The sequence below is a fragment of the Schistocerca americana genome, chromosome 1 (genome assembly GCF_021461395.2).
Source record: "Schistocerca americana isolate TAMUIC-IGC-003095 chromosome 1, iqSchAmer2.1, whole genome shotgun sequence".
In the NCBI taxonomy this organism is placed as follows: Eukaryota; Metazoa; Arthropoda; class Insecta; order Orthoptera; family Acrididae; genus Schistocerca; species Schistocerca americana.
In genome coordinates this window covers 1,030,039,554-1,030,064,269 of record NC_060119.1, presented here as the reverse complement: position 1 = coordinate 1,030,064,269, position 24,716 = coordinate 1,030,039,554, and the positions used below count along the sequence as shown (strand labels likewise).

At 40.6% G+C, this 24,716-nt stretch overlaps 1 protein-coding gene across 9 annotated transcripts in view; it reads left to right on the top strand.

Annotated features, from left to right (window-relative positions):
• LOC124616597 (probable basic-leucine zipper transcription factor N) overlaps nt 1-24,716 on the top strand; it is a 424,224-nt gene that overhangs the window by 202,382 nt on the left and 197,126 nt on the right. For 7 of the 9 annotated variants that reach the window (XM_047144956.1, XM_047144949.1, XM_047144970.1 and 4 more), the window contains exons 7-8: nt 11,824-11,937; nt 18,204-18,308. In XM_047144956.1, the coding sequence (XP_047000912.1) occupies nt 11,824-11,937; nt 18,204-18,308 (219 nt within the window). The remainder of the gene's footprint in view (nt 1-11,823; nt 11,938-18,203; nt 18,309-24,716) is intronic. The other 2 variants (XM_047144934.1, XM_047144963.1) reach the window with 1 other exon arrangement.

Here is a 24,716-nt window from a genome sequence, read left to right as displayed (position 1 = left end):
TTATTTAAGAAGTCTTCCAGCCATTCACTTACATGTGAACTTATTCTGTACGGTCATACATTCGTTAATAGCCTGCAATGGGGCGTCTTATCAAATGCTTTCCGGAAATCTAGAAATACGAAATCTACCCGTCGCCTTTCATCCATGGTCCTCAGCATATCATTTGAGAATAGGGCAAACTGAGTTTCGCACGAGCGATGCTTTCTAAAACCATGCTGATTCGTGGACGTAAGCTTCTTAGTATCAAGAAAGTTTATTATTTTCGAACTGATAATGTATTCAAGGATCTACAGCAAACAAAAATTAGGGATACTGGCCTGTAATTTTGCAGGTCCGTCTTTTACCTTTCTTATATACTGGAGACACCTGCGGTTTTTTCCAGTCGCTTGGGACTTAGTGCTGCGCGAGAGATTCACGATAAATGCAAGCTCGGTAAGGGGCCAATATCGTAGAGTTCTCTTCGTCAAATCGAACTGGGATTCCATCCGGACATGGCGATTTATTTGGTTTCAAAACTTTCAGTTGTTTCTCTATGCCAGGAAATCTGGATTCTATGTCGTCCATGCGGGAGTCCGTCCGAGGGTCAAATGACGGTATGTTTGTGCGGTCCTCCTGTGTGAACGATTTCTTGAGCGTGAAATTTAAAATTTCTGTTTTCGTTTTGTTATCTTCAACTGCCACACCACACTGGTCAGCAAGAGACTGAATGGAAGCCTTAGACCCACTTAGAAATTTTACATACGACCAGAATTTTCTCGGGTTCTCTGCCAGATCTTTTGACAAGGTATCATGGTAGTAGTTGTCGTATGCTTCTTTTAACAGACGCAAGAATCACTAATAACCATCGCTTGTTGTCACTTGTGCGTCCCATTTTGAACCTAGAGTGCAACAGCGTCTGCTTCCTCAGCATCTGCCGAATTTCGTTATTAAACCATGACAGGTCATTTCCACCCTTTATCTGCTTACTTGGCAGGATGGGTATATGTCGCGAGGGAGTTCGTGGTTCAATAGAGGGAGGCGGCTGAAATTTCTTTGGGAGAGGACGTGAAGTATGTGCAAGTGGAGAATTGGTGGGTTGTGTAGGTAGGGGCGCGGCAGCACAATAGCAATGGGAGGGAGAGGGGACACAATACGATTTGCGGCTGGTGTATGTTATTTGAAGTTGTTGAATGTGAGTGAGGAGAGGTGGGAATTTGATGATTTGGTAAAGGATCTTTGTAGATAAAAGTAGGCGGATGCGGAAAGCGAGACGGAAAGCATGAAGTTCGAGGATCAGGAGGGACTTACAAAACTTGGATGGGGTGGAGGAACGAGCTCTGAATTGCGACTGCTTAGAAGGATGCGTCGACCAGTCCGAGTCTCGAGCAGTGAGATCATGTGGATTTGCGTCCTCGGCTGGTGTATATGCGTGGCGCCTCTCATCAGAAACAGTGAGCGACGGAATGACGTCCTCACACATCTTCTGACCGTGCGCGTGTGAGTGAAACACAGTCGCCTTAATGGTTCTGTTGCTACGATATTAATCCAACTAAGTGAGCAGAAGGTCCGAAATAACACGATCCATATTAATGATGAAGTTTATTTTTCCACAAACACAAAAAAATTGCATGCATGTCCAAAGGAACAGGCACCGTGGCGACTACAGCCGTTATCAAATACATTAGATGTATTCGCAATTTCTAATATGGACAACCATCAGCTGTAGAATGGAATGACGACGATGAAAATTTGTGCCGGATCGAGACTAAGACCCGTACTTCCCGTTTATCGCGAGCGGTCACCTAAGTCGTCAACCATGCGTTTTTTTTTTTACTTGAATGTCGCTTGCCCGGCATGCGTGCATGTCCAAAGGAACTCTGCATCGTAATTCAGAATAACAAAGGCACTGAAATATCGTATTTATCTGCCAACTCCACGCGAGCTACTTTCAGGTAAAAAATGTCTCGCCTGTGAGGGAATATACATAATGGATGTGCGAATATGGATTATAGACGCATGGTTGACGACATAGGAAGTTTTGATCTGGCGGTGAATCGTGCACGGATAGCCAAATGGTAAAGCGACAGCTCGCAATAAGCAGGAATTCCGGTTTCGAGTTCCGGGTGGGCACAAGTTTTCGTTATCGTGATTCCATTCTACAGCTGATGGTTGTCCACATTCGCAATTGCGAATACAATTAATAGAAGTTCTATTTCCTCACCTTTTTTAGTTCGTCCAACTCTGGACACACACAAAAAAAATGGCTCAAATGGCTCTGAGCACTATGGGACTTAACTTCTGAGGTCATCAGTTCCCTAGAACTTAGAACTACTTAGACCTAACTAATCTAAGGACATCACACACATCCATGCCCGAGGCAGGATTCGAAGCTGCGACCGTAGCGGTCGTGCAGCTCCAGACTGTAGCGCCTAGAACCGCTCGGCCACTCCGGCCGGCGACACACATCACCCTCACACTGGAAACACTAAAATTTGATAGCTGATTTCACGTACCTGTATTAATAAATCTTTATTTTTGCCGCGGAAAAAAAATTATAAATGATATTAGCGTTCGGGTATGCTCGGGCATCCTGCTCCCACAAGTGATGAACAAGGGTACGATTCGACCGTAAAATGGTACGATCGGTATTAGCACAGTTACAAACACAATAGGCAACAGAATCACATGATAAAGGAAACAAAATACCACACATTTCAGATTACAAGGGCATTCTTCGGGAGGAAGATAAGCTCAGACTTAAGCACAAATGGCATATCGATGGAACGAGAGACATAAGTTTAATATGAGTTTCTCATTATTTTTTCCTTGTTTTGTGCGTCAACAGAATTTGATTGATGTTACGTTGTTGTCAATTTCTTCCGCTTGTTTTGAACCGGTGCTCTGCCTTTCGACCAGTGTGATCCTTCCTCCATTCGTCCCTATCGCTTAGTAATCTTTTCATCTCGACAACCAATCATCAGTAATCTTTCACAAATACTGATCATTGTTAGCCCCTGCGGTTTTTTCTCTCAGCTGCTCCAGAGTGCTAAATCGAAAAACAATTGTGCATAATTTAGCACACACCTTACTGACATATCGCCTCTTCTGGTAGCACTTTCATGTAGGCTTCTAACCTCATTGCTTTCTCCTGTTTCACAAATTACCTGTTCACTTATTTTTTAATATATTCCCATGTCACCACATTTGAAATGTTTAAAACTGATTTTTCTTGTCTTACAATATCTAGTTTCACTTTCATAGAATACAGTGGTTGAGATTTTCTCTGTTTGGAATTTTTCTCTCCATACCAGTGGATGTCTAATACCTGTCGAGTCATTCAGTTAGCAAATGCTTTGCAAGTGCCGATCACTTTCTCATGTGAAATTTCACGTTTTTACCAGTATTGTTCAGCTATAGTACCTTCTCAGATAGTAGTAGCTGCAGAACAACCAATCGTTTGCAGGTGCTGTGTACAAGTGTACATGAGTCACCTTAGTGATTGGTAACATGCCAAGACTTCATAAATTTATTCTTCCGATGTATTCTTTGCTTCTGCCGTTTTGCGAAAAAGTATGTCCTATGTAGCAGTACTCCTTCACTTCTTCTGCTGTGTCTTCTCCCATTAGATATTTAGCAAATCTAGTCTCTTTTACAAGAGTCCTCATCACGTTTTTGTTTGATTTGCTCATTTTTAACCCAAAACCTGCGATAAGTGGTTTTGTCTGCTCCACTCTATAATTCTCCACTATTTCGGGTTAGAAGGGCGATGTAATACTCAATCGTTTCGTTACCTAGTGCCTTCAGTAACTGCTACAGCACTTTCATTTGCATTTATTTTTTACCCCCTTTTATTTCTTGTATTTTGAAATTATACAGACCTTAATTTGTTATTGACACCTCTTAAGTTTTTTTCCTAGATGTCTGTTTCGTGTAGTCAATAAAGGAAAGGAACGTAAATTTTCGTACATAATTCGCTCTCAGATGATAAAGTTATGATCCTTCTACATAAAATGAAAATGTCGTGACTTCCTCATGGATAAATGGGAAATATGGTTACCAGTACTTGGTATCAAATGACACACCACTCTTAGGAGTAAAATATAATTTGCATTTATTTATTATAGTAGCTAATAAGGAAAAAGTAAACGAAACGATAAGCAATTCTCGAAGATTACGAAGGCTTCACATTCTGTCAACTGGAGACAACACGCGACATCGGAGGGATATGACATTTATGGATGTAAGAAGACACAGTATATACAGTTCCACATAGTAAATGGAATGATGCCATTAATAAATATATACTTCGATCAGAAATCGGTAGCTAAGGTAGAATATTCAAAATTTCTAAGTGTATGCATTGATGAGCGGTTGAAATGGAAAAAACACACTGAATATCTGCTGAAACGTTTGAGTTCAGCTACTTATGCTGTTAGGGTCATTGCAAATTTTGGCGAAATACATCTCAGTAAATTAGCTTACCACGCCTATTTTCATTTTCTGCTTTCGTATGGCATCATATTCTCGGGTAACTCATCATTGAGTAAAAGAGTGATCATTGCACAAAAGCGTGTAATCAGAATAATTGCTGGAGCACATCCAAGATCATCCTGCAGACACTTATTTAAAGAACTAGGAATCTTCACTGCAGCCTCACAATATATATATTCACTTATGAAATTTGTTATTAACAATCCGAACGAATTCAAAAGTAATAGCAGTGTACATGGCTACAACACTAGGAAAAAAGATGATCTTCACTACTCAAGATTAAATCTAACTTTGGCTCAGAAGGGGGTAAATTATGCTGCCACAAAAGTCTTTGGTCACTTATCTAATAACATCAATAGTCTGACAGATAGCCATATAGCCTTTAAAAGGAAACTAAAGAATTTCTGAATGGCAACTCCTTCTACTCATTAGATGAATTTTTGGATATAGTAAGTAAGTTCTCCACCCCCCACCAAAAAAAAATATTAAGTGTCATGTAATATTTTGTGTAATGTAATATCTTGTATAGACGCCGTTTATTATCCTGACACGTTCCACATCATTACGAAGTGTCGTATGCATGATCTATGGAACATGTACTAATCTAATCCAATCTAATCTAACAAATTAAAAGTAAAATGGAATATAGTTCAAATTTTCACATAATCTTGTACATAGACATTAGCTATTGCACTATTCGGTCAAACCACTTTTTCCTGACCCTCTTCAGGTCACTACATTTTAAGAAATATCACTGGTCCTTTAGTCCGGATTAATATCATCGTACACTTTAGGTCTCTGTTTTTCAGTATTATGCCTATTATACAATGATCAGCAAAAATACGCAAATACAGCAAATCTGACAACAGACGAGACAAATGTATTATTTTCAGTATTATGCCTATTATACAACTGATCATCAAAAATACGCAAATACAGCAAATCTCACAACAGACGAGACAAATGTATCTCCATAAAATACTATAAGATGATTGAAACAAATAAAGATTACCAGAACTTTTCCCTCATGTGGAACCATAATATATTACCATTATGTGACAGTCCCACATTTTCTCATTATGGTGCCACCTGTTCGATTCTACCTAAGTTCTACCACACAGTACATAAATATAAAATAGATATCTTCCTCGTGACTCAGTTTAATGTATCACAATTTTTGTCATAAATAATGCACTCTACATTAGTAATCTGTAACACACTTCATTATTGAGAATTTGTAATATTCCAGCTTCCTCAAGAGAAACCTTTGACCTTTATATTATTCTGTCTATCCCAAAAAATGTCCTACATTTATTTAAGATTCCTGCTGTGCGGATTGTGATACCTAATAGCATTATTATTAGAACAGGGCATTTCTCGCAGAAATAGCCTAGGTATTTAATTTGTCTGGATTGTAAGGCATGAGCTGTGTTATATGACATTTCGTTCGAAGAATGAAGATGAGAGCTCTCCCTCTTCAAGGTTTCTGTATTCAACTATATCCAATCAAACATCAAGACATCAATACGTAGATGGAAGACAAATATGCCAATAATTTATGAAACAATTATTTATCGTTTATAATAGCTAGCCTGTCTGCTTGCATCTATACAATTTGCTTACATGCACACGTTTTCAAACCATTATTGATTACTTGTATTATTACCCCGGATTTAAAGTTTCTTGTCTTCTCCTTAATCAGACTAACAAACTGTGCATTATTATACAACTGGCGTTGTTTCCATTTCCTTGGTGTTTATCACCGTAGCTTCTTGAAATGCTTATTACGATCTATGATAAGACAAGCGCAAATTACAGATATTTGTAAAGTTAAGTTCTTAAATCAGCAGCTCTAATTACCTTGTTAGCATCGAAACGAACATACGTAGTACAAATGTCACTGAGCTCAGAACAAAACAGTATATGTGCTACTTTTTCATTTACGAAGCCAGCCTCAGCTGCACAATATAAGGCAGAGTTATCAGATTCCCTTTGCATTATCCTAAAGTTAGTCTAACTTTTCCTTTCCTAACTTGTACTGGAATTCGTGGCTATGGCTTCGGTAAGAGTCTTAAAGTGTACGTCAGATTTTGGATAGGACATAACTGTCTCTAATTTTCTATGACATATGAAACATCCATGTTACATTAATATACAGGTTTAAACATTTTAGGATAATGTGTGTTATCGCCAGGGCCACGGAACCGGGCGACTGCTACGGTCACAGGTTCGAATCCTGCCTCGGGCATGGATGTGTGTGATGTCCTTAGGTTAGTTAGGTTTAAGTAGATCTAAGTTCTAGGAAGCTGATGACCTCAGATGTTAAGTCCCATAGTTCTCAGAGCCATTTGATTTTTTATTGGGTGTTATCAACTGACTAATTATTTTTGAGATTTTTACCTTTACAGACGAGAACCTACCTGATATGCAAGAATATCAGTTTTCTCAATACCACTGGTCTTTGAAGTGAGTGGAACTGGCTAGACCTATCGATACACAGTAGTCTCAATCTTTATAGCACTCTTTTGTACACATGTACTATAGTTTTTACATATATTTCACTACTCCTGTTTACTTCGTAGCTTTTAGCTTGTGTCATACACAAAATCCTTGACTTGTCTGATGAAATCTTCCGTTCTTCTTTATGCGTGATCTACCACAGAATACATCTTCGATATCCGGCTTTATGTATTTTAATCCCAGTCACCATGTCTTACTCTATGGTCCTGCCTGCATTTTCGATTCAAGTATTTCTTAAGGATTTAAATATATTCTCTCATTTGGCAATATAGTGTAATGTTTCCTTGATTGTTTTTCTGTCTGAAATGGCAAAGTTGCAAGCAATTCATCTTTAAGGGTTTTATATTCTCCGATTCTCCTCTTTTCATGTTCGTTTGTTGACTATCAGTCCCATATAAAGACGTGTCCAAAGAAATCTAACGCCAGATACACACTTCATTGACTGTAGTAGAATTCAGAATTGCTTTATCGACGAGATCTCTTGACCAATTATGCCATTTCCATTTTTTCACTGAAGAAAACTTTTCTTCTCTGGTTAATTTACTATAAATGTCTTTCATGTTTCAGTTGTCTTTTCCTTCTAGAAGATATAATTTTCTTTATTTTCCTTTTAATTTTTCAACTTGCTATTTATGTTACTCATTTGCGTGGCTTACAATAATAATGTCTTCCTTCCGAATTTTCTTAAGCCAAATTCGTTAATAAATGTTCTACTAGCTCCACGTAACCTTTCTTTGTTTCCTACAACTGTAGCCAGATTAAGTATATTGTTGGTAAACATTTATATTCTCTTTTTTGTCTTACTTCCGTTTTGTTTCAGTACGTCCACTGATTCTTCAATAAAAAGACAACAGTGACACTGAGACTTTTTTTTGCTTTCCTCTCTCTCCTTAATAGCTCCATCTTTCTCTCAGCTCTCAATTATATTTAAAAAAACCTAATGTGTTGAAAATCTAAGTTATTTACCTGACACTATGTCTCAGGATACAAAATTCTAATCCTATTTACTTTACATGATCTCTCAAGCCGCACGGGGTAGCCGCACGGTCTATGGCGCCTTGTCACGGTCCGCGCGGCTCCCCCCGTCCTAGGTTCGAGTCCTCCCTCGGGCATGGGTGTGTGTATTGTCCATAGCGTAAGTTAGTTTAAGTTAGATTAAGTAGTGTGTAAGCTTAGGGGCCGATGACCTAAGCAGTTTGGCTCCATAAGATCTTACCACAAATTAAAAAAAAAAAAAAATTATCTCTCAAGTGTTACGTCTTTTACAATGCTGGTCCTATGACTTTTTAAGGCTACGTATGTACCACTAGACTTTTCGATCTCCTGTGTCATATGTAAGATACAGATTGCTTACCAAATAAATGCACCATTTTTCTAGAATGTCGTTCATCTTAATTACATCCGTATCAGGTATTTACAACACAGGAATAGAGTATAAATAAGAAAAGAGAGGGCTTGTTACAAAAATTCTGGAATATATTAACTGGAAGATGCTGTTATCTCGATAAAATGTGCTTACACATCACCAATGTGTGGATTTAGTCAGAAACCTTGGAATATCCTGCAGTCCGCTCCATTCCGCTCTGGCAGATATTGAAAACACAGTATCAGATTAATTACATTTCGCACACAGTGAAACAGTTAGCATGTTTTTCGCACTCAGTGAGTAAATGCACAGAAAACAGCAGTCTGTATCTGCTGCCTTCAGCCTCCAATCGATTCTTGACGAGGCAGATCGGGATTTTACTTCTGGGCTATGAAAAGGCCACAGGCTCGGCTTGAAAAAGATTATAAAGTAAATCAGTCATGCTCTTTTCAAAAAAACCATCCCTTCAGTTGTATTAAGCGATGCTCATGATGTTATCATAGAAAAATTTGACCGTTTAATACGAACATAATTATTTGCTCATATCGCCAATGGAACTGAAGATGATACTTTTCAGAAAGTTCGATAGTGAATGTCATGTACTCGTAGCTTAAGCCTGGACACTAAACAACGATTTTCAGGTCACTGCGTTATCACATTACTATGGTATCGGCTTCTTTCGGTGAAAAATACATTTGCTGTAAGTAGGCGGATATTTCGTAGTAGTTAAAAAGCTTTTCTTACGTGAGCCTCATCTTTTCGATTTTGTATCCTGCCACGTTTCCCCATTCTCATAGAGCAATTCTGTCTCATTTCCCTAGAAATTTTAGTTGTTCTTCTTTTTTGTTACATTCAGATCATTAGAATTCTCTATGTAGTTCCTGTTTACTAAGCATGTGCTTGCAAGGAATTTTGATCGTAGACCATACTACAGACTTTGATGGAAGTTCTCTAGTTTATGTTCCGAAAAATATTGTTATTTAATATGTTGTTTATACAGGAGTTTTGTGTGCGTTCATTCTCTTAAAATTTTTCTGGCATACCATTTTTCTTGACGTAATTGGTAGGAGATCTGTGTAATGATTATTATCCCATGTTCAGAACAACAAATTACGACCAATTATACATAGTAATGCAACAATCTCGTGTATATGAAAGCGAAGAGTATGCAAACGTAGCAGTGATTGAGTCGTAACGTTTATGCCACACTTACTGTTTTTCTCAATGAGAACAACAGAAATTTCTGCTATTTATTGGGTGAAGATATCTGTTTACGAGATCTCTCTAGAGAAATAACTCACAGGTGATTTATATACAGAATCCCTCTTTTAATATTTGAGATTGGGACGGCTAACAGTCCGTGAACATAAATATCATCGTCATGGTTCTGACGTTTCTACAAGTCACTATCTGACTATATTTTCTTACTTAAAATAAGGGGCAGAGATTATTCATATAACTGTAACTTATTATGGAGAGCAGTCCCTGCTTTGCTATCTTTGTCACCAGATTTTACACCAGTCACACCTAATACAACTTTTCTAAAAGCTGCGTACGTTTCTTTGCTGTTCTTTTGCCATGAACTTAACATATTTGTAACGAAGTGCACCAGGAAAATTTAGACAACCTTTCGAAGGTATATGCTACGTGTAAGTTACTCCTAAAAATAGAGAGAGAGGAGAGAGAGAGAGAGAGAAAGGAATAGGTGTCGGGTATTGGTGCATTTAATGGCGAAACATGATAATATAAACTGTATTTCTAGGAAATACAAATCAGTTAGTTGCGATATTACTCTCATATCTGCTTACATATTGGACTGAATAAATGTGGGGAAAACAACAAAGCAATTCAAGTAGCTCATCAGTGATTCACATTGACTCACTAAATGCACTACACCTTTCACTTTCGATAAGAAATAGTGCTTCTAGTGCTATTGAACTCTAGCCAGCTCGTTCTTTGGGCCTGGTGCTCAGGAGACGTGGTGCTACAGTCGATTCCCTGTCGAGAAACAGAAGGGGAAATACACTGCTCTACCTGAGGCTGACCGCCTTAGTGCAATTTATACGCGTACGCATTTCTTTGATCTGCAGCTTGTGATACAGAAATAAAATATTTTCAGAATTAATGATTTCTTAAAGACTAGAAAAGGTAATTTTTCATGTGACGTGCGTTAATACCCCAGGAACAACATAATAGGAAAACTGAAGACCAAAAAAAGGGTTATAATGTGCAAAACAGATTACAGAAGATGTAGCATATGGTAGGTATGCAGACATGAAGAGATCAGCACGAGTCGAAAGACTGATCTCTTACAGGAACAAATAGGAAAATAGAATCAAATAGCTCTGAGCACTATTGGACTTAACATCTGAGGTCATCAGATGGTAGGATAGCAGCTAGTCAGTCACGCTGTGAATCAGCAGATATCACTGGAGTGTCCAATAGAAATGCTATGTGACTGAGGAAGCGATTCAGTAATGTGTACGACGAAGAGCAAGGCGAGGTAGACCACGAGCAGCTACAACCAGAGATGATAGTAAACTCCTGCTCACAGCCACCCAGAATAGCTTGCAGAAGGTAACTCTTTTTTTTTTAATCCGACAAACAGTAAAACGCAGATTATACAATCAAAATATCCTCAGTTGTTTTTGTGAGGTGGTCTCTACCTATGTAAACCCATTGTATATGTCGCATCTGTAGTAGTCCGTGGTCCAGGAATAAATTGGACACAGACACATCGTAGATCGGGGCCTATCGAATGATGCTTTATTTCATTGTCTTACTAACTGCAGTTTAGTGTCAGACCTAAGAATCGACTTTATCTCAGGCGATGCATCCACCTCATTTGAAACCGTTTGTTGTTAGCTCACAAGACCAGAACCATGATGGGCCTGTGTTTGTGTTTGTGTTTGTGTGTGTGTGTGTGTGTGTGTGTGTGTGTGTGTGTGTGTGTGTGTGAGTTCAGTTGGATAATTTACGGTTTGTGTGTGTGTGTGTGTGTGTGTGTGTGTGTGTGTGTGTGTGAGCTCAGTTGGATAATTTACGGCACCGCCCACGACTGTACCAGAACTGGAGACTGATGTTTTTGAGGAGCTGCCAATGAGAAGTGAATCAGTTTTGTCTGTTCGCCCCTAAACATATAATACACCAGGTCATACTGTAACCTACCCACATATGTAAAGATACTGAATTCAGTCCTTACGTTCACATAACGTGTTATACCTCATTGAATACCCTAGCAGTATCCTATTGTATATAATTATAATTATAAAATCTGAACTTTACAGCAACTTTTTGGGGAATATACTATGCCTTAAAATATTTGGCTGATAATTTACTGGTTCTGCAGTTGGATGTACATATACATTTTCTCTTAAAGATAAATCATAATAGCAAGGTGAACAAATTCGACACCGAAATTAGTTCCGTTACCTGTGGAATTTTGATTGGAACTATAACTTTTACAGGCCAAACCGACAACAGCAGAAGAAACAAAACCGCCGATTTCCGGCAAAAAGACTTTGGAGAAGCAGACTTCGACAACGTCCTTGGAAGAAGGTTACTATTATATCAACAAAGAGGTAAGCCAGCCTCGAAGTAAAGGCCTTACTAGAGGCAGCATGATCTGTACTCTTACCACATTTCCGTTATGTCGAAATTTCACATTGTTATCCAAAAGTTAATAGTATTTCCTTGTCCATTCATATGTCTGACAATTTCAAACGTATTTTTAACTGACACAGCATTCAAATTTCTGTTTAATTTGTTACGTGTTACAATTATGTTTTCATTGTCAACATTTTAGAAGAGTGTCACTTTTAAATTATCCAAAAAGGGAACAAAATACGGTTTGCTATGTATGTTTTCAATTTTTGTGTTGCTTACCTCTCCCTTATCACCTTATTCCCGTAGTCCCGCACGGATTGCATGGTATGTGAATTAGCTTCCAAAAGGTCCTCTTCATCTTCCCACGTGTGTAGTGTCAGGAAAGAGCAATAAGGGTTAGTAATAAATTCTTTTCAAAGACTGTAGAATCAAAACGTTTTCACACTCTAACCGACTCCCAATGCAAAAAACCGTTATAGTCCTTTAACCGGCTATGGCGAGAATTTGAGAACAGTCATCAATGACTGGGGACTAGAATTCTAAAGTCCAGGTACCTACGGGAAGTGAAAGACTGTCTACAGCTTGTACGGAAACCAGACTGCAGTTTCTAAGATGACACGAAAGGAAGCAAAAATTGACACGAGTGTGACACGTGGATGTAATCTACACCACATATTATTCAAATTGCACCTCAAGTGGGAGGGAACACTAAGCAGAAAACTTGGAAACGGAGTGAAAGCTCAGGAGGCAGAAATAAAAGCTGCTAAGATTTGTCTATAACATTGTCATACTGCCACAGGGGGCAAACGGCTTGAATAATCAGTTGAAAGGAATGGATAATGTCTAAAAAATGTATTGCAAATTGAATTAAGTCAGATGATGATGAGGAATTAGATTGGGAAATGGGACGCTGAAAGCAGCAGACGAGATAACTGACCGCAGTAGAAGTGGGGAGGATACAATTTGTATGCTTCCAATAATAAAAGAAGCTACCACTAAAATGAGAAACGTATTAACATTTAATATAAATTTAAGTGTTAGGAAGTCTTTTCTGAAAGTATTTGTCCAGAGAGTAGCCTCGCATAGTCTTCCTATAAACTGAAGATCGAGGAGGCGTGCATCCACTTTGTCTACGCAGAGAGGATAGAAGAACTTACAAGTTGTTTCACAAGGTTGTAGCAACCTTTCCGCAGTGCGCCTTTGCAACCAGCGCGCAGACACGTCTTGAGGTATTTATTTTTCAATAAATGCATCAACACTGTACGGAATACAGCCATTAGTAACTAATATAACTAACATAAGAAACTTTCACGAAAAGAATCTTACGTCAATCGCCGCTTGCTGCGGCACAGTGAGAGACCGAAAACTAATTCATATTGTTCATGTACGGCAGTTGCAGCGTCTTTTCGGCAAAACCTTCCTCCTACACCGCGAGGGCTTTTTGCGCTTCAGTTTACAGACAGAATATTTGCAAGGGGCTTACCGAAGATCTGAGCTGACGGAGGGTGCAACTCATGCAAGTTTTGTGGTGGTGGCGAAACAGTTTTTAGAATTTGTGACAGATGGCTCTCGGTACACATGCTACCAGTAAATATGCCTTACATCCTTTCCTTGGGTACGCTGTTGCTTGTGTGTATGTGAAACGTGGAAGGCAAGCAGCTCAGACAAGAAGAGAATAGAAGCTTTTGCAGTGTAGTACTGCAGACGAGCGCTGAGAATTCGATTGCTAGATAAGGTAACTAATGAAGAGGTGCTGAAGCGAATCTGGGAGAAAAGATATTTATGGTACAACTTGACTAAAGAAGGGGAGAGATTGACAGGGCACAACCAGGGGCTCTAAGGGATATTTTATTTGGTAATGAGGGGAACTGTGGGGAATAAAAACCGTAGAGGGAGACCAAAGTTCGCGTATAATAAGTAGCTTGACATGGATGTAGGTTGCAGCTGTTCTGCGGAGATGAAGAGGCTTACACAGGATAGACTATCGTTGAGAGTGTAACGACACAATATACACTGCCTGACATAAAAGGTTAAGCTCGTCCGTTGTTGTTTCCGTTCGGGCGCTAACGACTACACTGTTGAGCGCCCATAACACCATATCCATCCATCCATCCATAAAAGGTTAAGCATCCTGAAGGGGAGGAGGAAACGGAATTTCACGGACTGAGAGGGTAAGAGTCCTCAACTCCGTCCGAACAGGCCTCCGGAGGCCCAACGATACCAACCAACTGTTGTGTTGGCAGAAGAGCCGACACCGTGTTACGAGAGGAGGCCGAAATGCACGCGTTTTAGCTCACGCAGGCTGGCGTGAGGAGGGAAGAACTATACTGACGTGAGGTCGGGAACATGACAAGGAATGAGAATTCAGAAAGCGGACATAATTAGTTTGATACTTAACTTTAATCCATTAATGATGAACGTCGCTCCTGAAGGTACATGATTCACAATATCAATAGTAACTGAATATGGCGCCTTGCTAGGTCGTAGCAAATGACGTAGCTGAAGGCTATGCTAAACTGTCGTCTCTGCAAATGAGAGCGTATGTGGTCAGTGAACCATCGCTAGCAAAGTTGGCTGTACAACTGGGGCGAGTGCTAGGGAGTCTCTCTAGACTAGACCTGCCGTGTGGCGGCGCTCGGTCTGCAATCACTGATAGTGGCGACACGCGGGTCCGACATATACTAACGGACCGCGGCCGATTTAAAGGCTACCACCTAGCAAGGGTGGTGTCTGGCGGTGACACCACACCAACCACCATGTCATCCTCAGCTGATAGGTGTCACTGGATGCAAGCAGGATAGGCATGTGGTCAGCACACTGCTCTCCCGACTGTTGTCAGCTTTCGTGACCGGAGCAGTTACTTCTCAGTCAAGTAGCTCTTCAATTGGCCTCACAAAGGCTGACTGCACGTCGCTTGTCAGTAGTGCTCGGCAGACCCGGGCGACCGCTCAACTAAGTGCTAGTAAGCCAGACAGCACTTAACTTCGGTGATCTGGCGGGAACCGATATTACAACTGCGGCAAGGCCATTGACGATGCTGTTTCAGTGATTACAAAATCGACTCAAATTTACAAAGAACTTGACAGTATGCACCCACTTACCAGTATCACGTTGAACTCCCTCTGGCTGCGACGTATGCACTTATTCAGTTGGAAAGGGTATCATTAAGGGGTTGTATCCCCACCTGAGGCAAGCTGGCTGACAACTGTGTTACCTCGTCCTTGATATCCTGGATAGTGGCAGTGGGATGGAGTTGAGTTTCGAGCTGGTCCCGTACATATTCTGTCACATCTGTTTGTGTAGTGATGTTAATAACAATTTACATAGGAGACTATTTCTGCAGTCTGACTGCTGCTAGTCTTCTGTCAATGATTCAGGATGATACAGGCAGTTCTCATCATGGGGCAGGCACAGATGTGAAGAGGTTGTAATATCGGTGGTGCACAATATGGTAACCCTCCCTTGTGGTGGTCAGGCGTGGTTAACTGGAATCTTGATGATAGGTATACTTGCCCTGACATTCTGAATACAGTCCAACATCTGACCACTGTCGCATCCGAATGCCCCAAAAATCTGTAGACTGCACGATTCCACCAACCAGCCAAATGGGAATGCTGTTTCACTCTCTGTTAGGCGCTGATAGCACTGTCTCCCACGAATATTCCGTATTTATGTGTCCTTCACAGTGACCACTTAACATCTTACTCTGTTCATGCCCTATACACTGAGGTGACAAAAGTCATAGGATACCTCCTAATATTGTGTCGGACCTCCTTTTGCCCAGTGTAGTACAGGAACTCGACACGGCATGGACTCAACGATTGATCGATGGAAGTTCCCTTCTGAAATATTGAGCCCTGCTACCTCTATAGCCGTCCATAATTGCGAAAGTGTTGCCGGTAAAGGATTTGTGCATGAACTGAACTCTCGATCATATCCCATAAATGTTTGATGGGATTCATGTCGGGCGATCTGGGTGGCTACATCATTCGTTCGAACTGTACAGGTTGTTCTTCAAACGAGTCGCGAACAGCAGTGGTCCGGTGACATGGCGCGCTGTCGTCCACAAAAATTCCATCGTTGTTTGAGGACATGAAGCCCATTAATGGCTGCAAATGGTCTTCATGTAGCAGAACATAACCATTTCCAGTCAATAATCGGTTCAGTTGGACGAGAGAACCCAATCCATTCCGTGTAAACCCACACCATTAAGGGGCCACCACCAGCTTGCGACGTATCTTGTGGACAACTTGGGTCCATGGCTTCGTGGGGTCTACGCCACGCCCTAACCCTACCATCAGTTTTTACCAACTGAAATCGGGACTCATGGAACCAGGCCACAGTTTTCCAGTGGTCTAGGGTACAACCGATATGGTCATGAGCCCAGGAGAGGCACTACAGGCGATGTCGTGCTATTTTCAAAGACACTCGCGTCGATCTTCTTCTGCCACAGCCCATTAACGCCAAATTTCGCCGCCCTGTCCTAACTGATACTTTCATCTTGCGTCTCGCATTGATTTCTGCGGTTATTTCACTCAGACTTGTTTGTCTGTTAGTACTGATACCTCTACATGAACGCCGCTGCTCTCGGTTGTTAAGTGAAGGCCTTCAGCCGTTGCGTTGCCCGTAGTGAGAGGATATGCCTTAAATTTGGTATTCACGACACATACTTGGCACTGTGAATCTCGGAATATTGAAAACCCTAACGATTTCTGAAATGGAAATATATAATTGCCCACGTCGTGTTGTGCCGACTCCACTGTAGCTTGAATGGATTTTTAAGTTTGTTTTATATGCCCGACTTCTAATTTCACCACACAGGTCTCCAGGGTTGACCAGTTATTGCCCGATGGCGACACGCAATACAGTTTGTTAAAGCGGAGTTCGCCGTTATTAATTATGTTTTTAGATTTAATTTTATTACTCGTACAGAGACTCAACGTTCCTTTGTTTAACAGCGCGTCGTCAAAACAAGTATGAAATGCTAATACATAATGTCGACAATTGAGTTAAAGTTCGTCCTTATTTTGCCATTTTAGAGAAGAGAAACCTTAAGCGCTTCTGCTTCTATAGTCTCAGTATCAAATGTTCACTAATTTCAATTTACTTCCTATCTCAGTTCAGTATTTAACACAAATTATATATCAGTGTCATTTCAGAGATATTACGTCGGTTCCACACTAACGGAATAACACGTAATTGTCATTAAACATCACGTTTATTAATAATCCTTTTTCTTGACGTAAATGTTAATGAATGATCACTATCTAGGAGGAAAGCGGGATTGATCCTAATCATGAGATAATAGCTTTTAATGAGCCCGCAATCGTTAATTAAATAAAAAGTCACGTTCAAGGATGATATGCGAACAACTTTCGTTACGTCCGTTTTCACGTATCTGTCAAAACTAATCCTGTCGCCCACAATTCAAATTAACACTGACGTTAACCCCTTTTGTCGGAACATCGAATCGCAACTATTATGTGAAAGTTTATTATAGTCCCCGAACTAATTTCTTTCAGATACGCGCACGACCGAACAGTAGAACGGAACACAAGCGACTTGTTTTAACAACCGAACAACGCAATGACGTTACATTACGACAATGTCCGCCCAATGAACATCTCTTTGACTTTATCTTTTCTACTCTGTTGTATTAAATTATTCCTAATTACAATTTATTCAGCTATTTAACGAAAACATCTAACAAAAATAAAATAAATTTATCCTAACATAGAAGATCCGTTATACATTCCACGTTCCAAGTCTGTTAATTCCCGCCAGAAACCTTTACACATCATTCGCCTGAATACAAATAACAGTTCCGCCATTATCTCTTACACCTCGTGTACGCGATATTACCGCCATCTGTATATGTGCAAATCGCTATCCCATGACTTTTATCACCTTAGCGTATCCCCGTCAGGCCTGGTAAAATAGTAAACACGGAGAAACTGATGATCTTTGGTGGGCACTCTACATGCCAGAAAGAACTGTAGTAGTAATCACTTACAGACCTGCAAGTGGTGTGTACATGTACGAAATTAGACTGATATCTGACCATGTGCTATGGGTGCTTAACTTTTTTTGTTGGGCTGTGTAAATGAGCCAGGTATTGGAAGGGTAGACCGTGATCCTGAGCTGTGTTTCCCACGTCCCTTTCCCCTGCTCTCCGTGCCTGGACCCCCTGGGACGGGCTGGCACGCTGAATGCTGAGTGTTGCTCGCTGTTGTGGTGGCAGGACGAGCTGGTGGATGCGCTGACGCTGCCACCCTGCCTGCGCAAGGGCCGCCGCCCCCTGTCGCTGCCCGCCGGAGCGCTGCTGCACCTCTGCCAGAGTGTCAAGGTATGTAGCTACACCCGCCACCACACGCTCAGCTGGCAGATGCTGATCATACCTTACGAATTCTGTTCTTCAGTTCAATAACACAGACCACTGACAAATAATAAACACTATAAAAGAAACATCATGTAGCAAAAACATATACACTACTAGCCATTAAAATTGCTACACCAAGAACAAATGCAGATGATAAACGGGTATTCATTGGACAAATATATTATACTGAAACTGACATGTGATTACATTTTCACGCAGTTTGGGTGCATAGATCTTGAGAAATCAGTACCCAGAACAACCACCTCTGGCCGTAACAAAGGCCTGGACATTGAGTCAAACACAGCTTGGGTGGCGTGTACAGGTACAGCTGCCCATGCAGCTTCAACACGATACCACAGTTCATCACAAGTAGTGACTGGCGTATTGTGACGAGCCAGTTGCTCGGCCACCATTGACCAGACATTTTCAATTGGTGAGAGATCTGGAGAATGTGCTGGCCAGGGCAGCAGTCGAACATTTTCTGTATCCAGAAAGGCCCGTACAGGACCTCCAACATGCGGTCGTGCATTATCCTGCTGAAATGTAGGGTTTCGCAGGGATCGAATGAAGGGTAGAGCCACGGGTCGTAACACATCTGAAATGTAACGTCCACTGTTCAAAGTGCCGTCAATGCGAGCAAGAGGTGACCGAGACGTGTAACCAATGGCACCCCTTACCATCACGCCTGGTGATACGCCAGTATGGCGATGACGAATGACGCTTCCAATGTGCGTTCACCGCGATGTCGACAAACACGGATGCGACCATCATGATGCTGTAAACAGAACCTGGATTCATCCGAAAAAATGAGGTTTTGCCATTCGTGCATCCAGGTTCGTCGTTGAGTACACCATCGCAACGCTCCTGTCTGTGATGCAGCGTCAAGAGTAACCGCAGCCATGGTCTCCGAACTGATAGACCATGCTGCTGCAAACGTCGTCGAACTGTTCGTGCAGAAGGTTGTTGTCTTCCAAATGTCCCCATCTGTTGACTCAGGGATCGAGACGTGGCTGCATGATCCGTTACAGCCATGCGGATAAGATGCCTGTCATGTCGACTGCTAGTGATACGAGGCCGTTGGGATCCAGCACGGCGTTCCGTATTACCCTCCTGAAACCACCGATTCTATATTCTCCTAACAGTCATTGGATCTCGACCAACGCGATCAGCAATGTCGCGATACAGTACACCGCAATCGCGATAGGCTACAATCCGACGTTTATCAAAGTCGGAAACGTGATGGTATGCATTTTTCCTCCTTACACGAGGCATCACAACAACGTTTCACCAGGCAACGCCGGTTGACTGCTGTGTGTGTGTTAGAAATGGGTTGGAAACTTTCCTCATGTCAGCACGTTTTAGGTGTCGCCACCGGCGCCAACCTTGTGTGAATGCTCTGAAAAGCTAATCAATTGCATATCACAGCATCTTCTTCCTGTCGGTTAAATTTCGCATCTGTAGCACGTCATCTTCGTGGTGCAGTAATTTTAATGGCCAGTAGTGTATTTTAAAAACAACCATCTTCCCTGCTTCATTCAATTACCATGACGTTGTTAATTTTCGCTTGACGTGATTTGGCAGCATGTTTTCATCATTGGGTAATTACGCCTGACTGTATGTGACACATTATTGGTGATCAGGCTTGGCACCTCATCCACCTGGCGCTGCTGTGGTCGTCAGAGCCAGTTTCCAGTATGTAGGAGAAGGGGGCACTGTTCAACCTCCAGATGATGGTCTAGTTTTTTCCGTGAAGAATGAAATGATCGTAAGGCACTGATGGCTGGGAGTCGCCACATGGGAAATTTTGGTAGCAGTGTTGCAAGTCTTTTCACTTGATGCCACATTGGGTGATTTGCTTGTCGATGATGATAAAATATGAGGACAGCACAACACATAGTCCCTGAGTGGAGAATAATCTCCGAACGGGCCGGGAATCGAACCTGGATGATACCCCTACATATAAAACAATTTTCGTGAAGCTGCTCGGAGCTTGTCACATTCAGGAGTCGCCGACAGCCTTCAAGGGTGTAGGAGGCAAACAGTAGGCCATGTAGAGCGGAAGTGATGCTTTAAGAGTGCTGTCAAGTCAGCAGCGAATAATTCTCAGCGATCCGTTGTTCTGCCAGTACGGAAAGTTTTGAAAGAGTACGCACGTGCATTCCTGTATGCAGATCTGGAATTCTTCTTAATCCGTCAGTTCTCTTGGCGAGTGATGCGTATAGTAAATGTGTGCGTGCTACATAGTAAGAGGTCATTAGCTGTCTAGAGATGGTTTTTGATAAAAGAGCCGTAACTGGTGAGGTCTAGTCGAAGCCAATGAACCACATTTTTTTCTGTGTAAACTCGAGATGCTGTGTTTTTGTGAGATTTTATTCCAGTTTAAATTTTAACCACTACGCTGTCTGGTTCTAGACCGGGAGTAGCTAGAAATCAGCTGAAGGTGGTTACTTTTTTCAGTCTGGTGATGTGACTGCGGAGTCTCTCTGAAATTGGTAAATCACTGAAGGGATTTTATTAGTAGTACAAATGTAGTGACAATTTTAGCACTGTCTCGGGGGTCAGAGCGAGGTAAGCAACCCATATTTAAATTTAATAGTGTAGCAGCGGAGACCATTAATCCGAATCCGTCAAAAAACATTTGCGAGTAAATTTGCGGAGCAAGAGGGCGTGTAATTGGGCCCGCGCGCCGCATTTCGCTTAAAGCATGTGCATCGGCGGCCGCGAGTGGCTTGTTTGTTCGAAGCCTCTCAAACTCCGAGAGGAGATTGAAAGAAACGTTCGGTATCTATCATGAGTACGATGTTTTGTTTCTCTTATTTATGACAGTAAGGTTGGGTGGCGATATTCCGTTAGCCTTAATGACGAAACTGTTTCTTCAAAGTATACAGGTTGGGAATATATATAGCTGCGGGTAGTGTGACACAGTTCTTTAACAGAAGGGAGATTGTTTTTATTTGCATAAAATTTTCATTGTCAGAATTCGGAAGGTCTCCAATGATTGGGTAACGATAATCCGGTCCTAGCAGAACCTGCAAGATTTTGAGAAGGAGAGCAGTGGTAAGTGGTACCTAGGACCGAGTGCTGGAATCTGGGCTACAAGTGTGGATGCCGCTTGCCAGACAACTCCTCATTGCTCCAGCTTCTAATAACGTAGCGAAAGACACAACCCTGGACAAATTTGCACCAGGATATTTATCTTTACTGATGACAGCAGATTCCGTCTCTGCATCACTAATGGTCGTGAGTGCCGTGTCAATCAGCTGAGAGGCTGAAAAGTGCAGGATACGTGAAGAACATTCCCTGGCTCATTCTGTTCTGTCGTCTCTGCATCACTAATGGTCGTGAGTGCCGTGTCAATCAGCTGAGAGGCTGAAAAGTGCAGGATACGTGAAGAACATTCCCTGGCTCATTCTGTTCTGTCGTTACAATCTCGAGCGTGAGAGCTCTTCCAGCCGGATAACACCTAACTTGCTCTCCAAGATAATCATCAACTTCATTTGCAGGAATTATTACCAGGCCTCTCCATCATTGAGCATGTGTGGAACATACCGGGGCGATCTCTGGTCCAGTTGCCACAACAGCAATGTACTTTGAGCAATTGCAACAACAGCTGGCTGCAGAGTGCATTACTGTCTCACAAGAGACATCTAATAGTTCTATGATCGTATCTACATACTGTTTCGAGACAGCATAGTACTGAAAGGAATCTGCCCAACAGTACAGTCTATCCATAGACATGTGAGCCTGTCAATATGATCATATACACTTTACGACATGTTTAGCTTGTTCATAAAACTCAATTCATGTACAACCAGTGCTTAAACGTGTGGATATTCACAAAGTCACTGTAACTTTGCACTATAAAGACAGCCTCTGACGTGGTCAAAACATGGATATAATACATGGCATGCAGTTAGCATATTAGTGAAAGATATTAGTTTCACAACCTGCTCTATGCCCGTTATCTAAGTGATTCATCATCAAACAGATCGGACATTTATCAAGTTTCATCCATATGCTCTCTTGATTTTTCATAAACAAGGATTGTTTTTAGACTGCCTCCTATCTACCATAATATGTAATCTAACACTATGTGGCGATAGCGTCCTGACAATCAATTTTCGCTTAACTTCCACTCAACGAGTTATTGAGGAAATCACTACCGCTAGAAAAACTACCGAAGTAACATTAGCAAATTTAATACTCAAAGAGCGCGAATACATTGAAATAATTACATACAGGGTCCATGTAACAACCAAATTTAAATTCACAGATGGACACATATATAAGGTGAACGCTGTGTTTAATGTGACATAAGTTAGATGGATTGTAGAAAAAAGCTTTATTCCTCTTCTTTGCTTTCATGATGAATAAATACCTCCTTACTGACTGAAGAACATAATTTTCAAAACGGAAATTAAAAACGCATTCTGCCTCTAAATTTTGTATGTGACTTTGCATCTGCTAGCTGAATTCACGTTTCTACCTCCAGCTTCATTTTAAACTTGGTTACAAAACATACACTGAGGAAAGCTACGTTAAATGTAGTAATAAGATCCATTCTAACACTTAACGCAATTTTAGTAAAGGCACTTAATTATTACCCTTATTGACACAAAATATTGATAGCATTTCACCAAATACTTTTTATTATGTAGTATAACATTCTCTTTTCTAAATTATTTTCATGTAAAGATTGAAATAATTGAATAAAAAACTTGTAATAATAAGTGTTCCTACAGCAATGATACAAATTCGTTAATATTACTGTGATGATGAACACATTTCTTTTACATTGACTGAAAGCCAAGAGTCGAAAAATCTAAGTAATGGTGTCAATCACTGGTAAAAAGACGAGTTTATAATAACAGCAAACGCCCATACTACCTTTCCACTGCATGTACATTACTAAAATAATACGTATTTATTACTATTAAGTGGTTGTACATTAGAGTTACTGTCAGCGTAAATTAAATAAATGCACTACGCGAGTTAATAGTTTCATTAGAACCAAATTCAACACTGCCATCCACAGACTTCACAGAAAGAATTATAAATATTTTATTCCCCAATAATTCTCTCGTCTTAATTTTTTAACTTTGAAAATGTGTGCAATGTTAAAACTTTTCCTTGATAGTTTCGTTTCCCATAAGCTGTGTATATGTTTATTTTACAATCTTTTAATGTAAGGTGCAAACTTTAAAAATAGTTTATACAAGAAGTAATTTGGATATCTATAAACGATGTATTTTCTGTTCAGGCACAAATTCTAATGTTCTATATTTTAATTTAAAAGACAACCTGAAATTGAAGTATTTTGAAGACATTCGGAGAAAATGATGAGTGCACTAGTATATATGATTCTAATTATGGAGTTACTTGTTATAAATGTTCTATCCTTGGGCGAAAATATATGGAATTAAAATGAATTCTGCAACAAATTAACCATTCATCATCTTTGGATATTGTTATTATAATATTATGAATTACAGAGCAACACTAGGAAACAAATTATCCGAAAAATCTCTTTGATTTAAAATACAACTGTCTTTCAACGGCTTTGATGTCGATAGTCTCTTAGTATCATCCTAATCTTGCTATCTCTTCATCATTTGGAGTCGCTGCTCTTGCATTTGCCGTGTTTGCAATTTAAATTATTTGATGTAAGGTCCGCATTTCATGCAAAAACAAAGACAAACACACACAGAGGTGCTGAAACATGTTTGGTTCATACGAAAGAACAGTGTTTTGTACGATAGGCGGACCTTGCATCCAATCACTTGCTACCTCTGCACATCTTGTACCACCAGTGTTGTCTATAGCTTTCTTATATTTTAATTTTTGTCTCCCACCATAACATTTCATTCTCTACTCCTCACTGTCGTGTCAATGTCGTTCCAATTGTTCTACAAACTTGTGTCTTATTCTCAGACGAGTTTATAGCAGACATCTTTCCTTGGCTACACTTTTTTCTAACTCTTCACTTCGTACTTTACATAACCGCTTCATTTTTAATTATTTTCAATGCCAGCACATTTCAAAAGGTTCAGTTTTTTCACTTGCATCTACTAATGAAGTCTTTACAGTGTGGTCCTTTTTCTTCTTTCAATATGGGTCACATCCGGTTACTTTTTAGTTGGCGTAATTGGTTAGCTTGGGTGCCAAGTGTGTTAAGAGTTTATGTGTAGCGTAGCGTTGTGTTTGTTTTATTGTCCATGATGATATTATGAGAGATGGTAGAGGACGAAACCCGGTATTAGCACATAGCATGCTTCTCTTGAACAGCAACGACAGACCCAGTTCTTCAACAGAAGTGTATGCCCAGTTTTGATGTTTAGAACATCGCTAAACGCCTCTCCAATACTCTTCGGCATT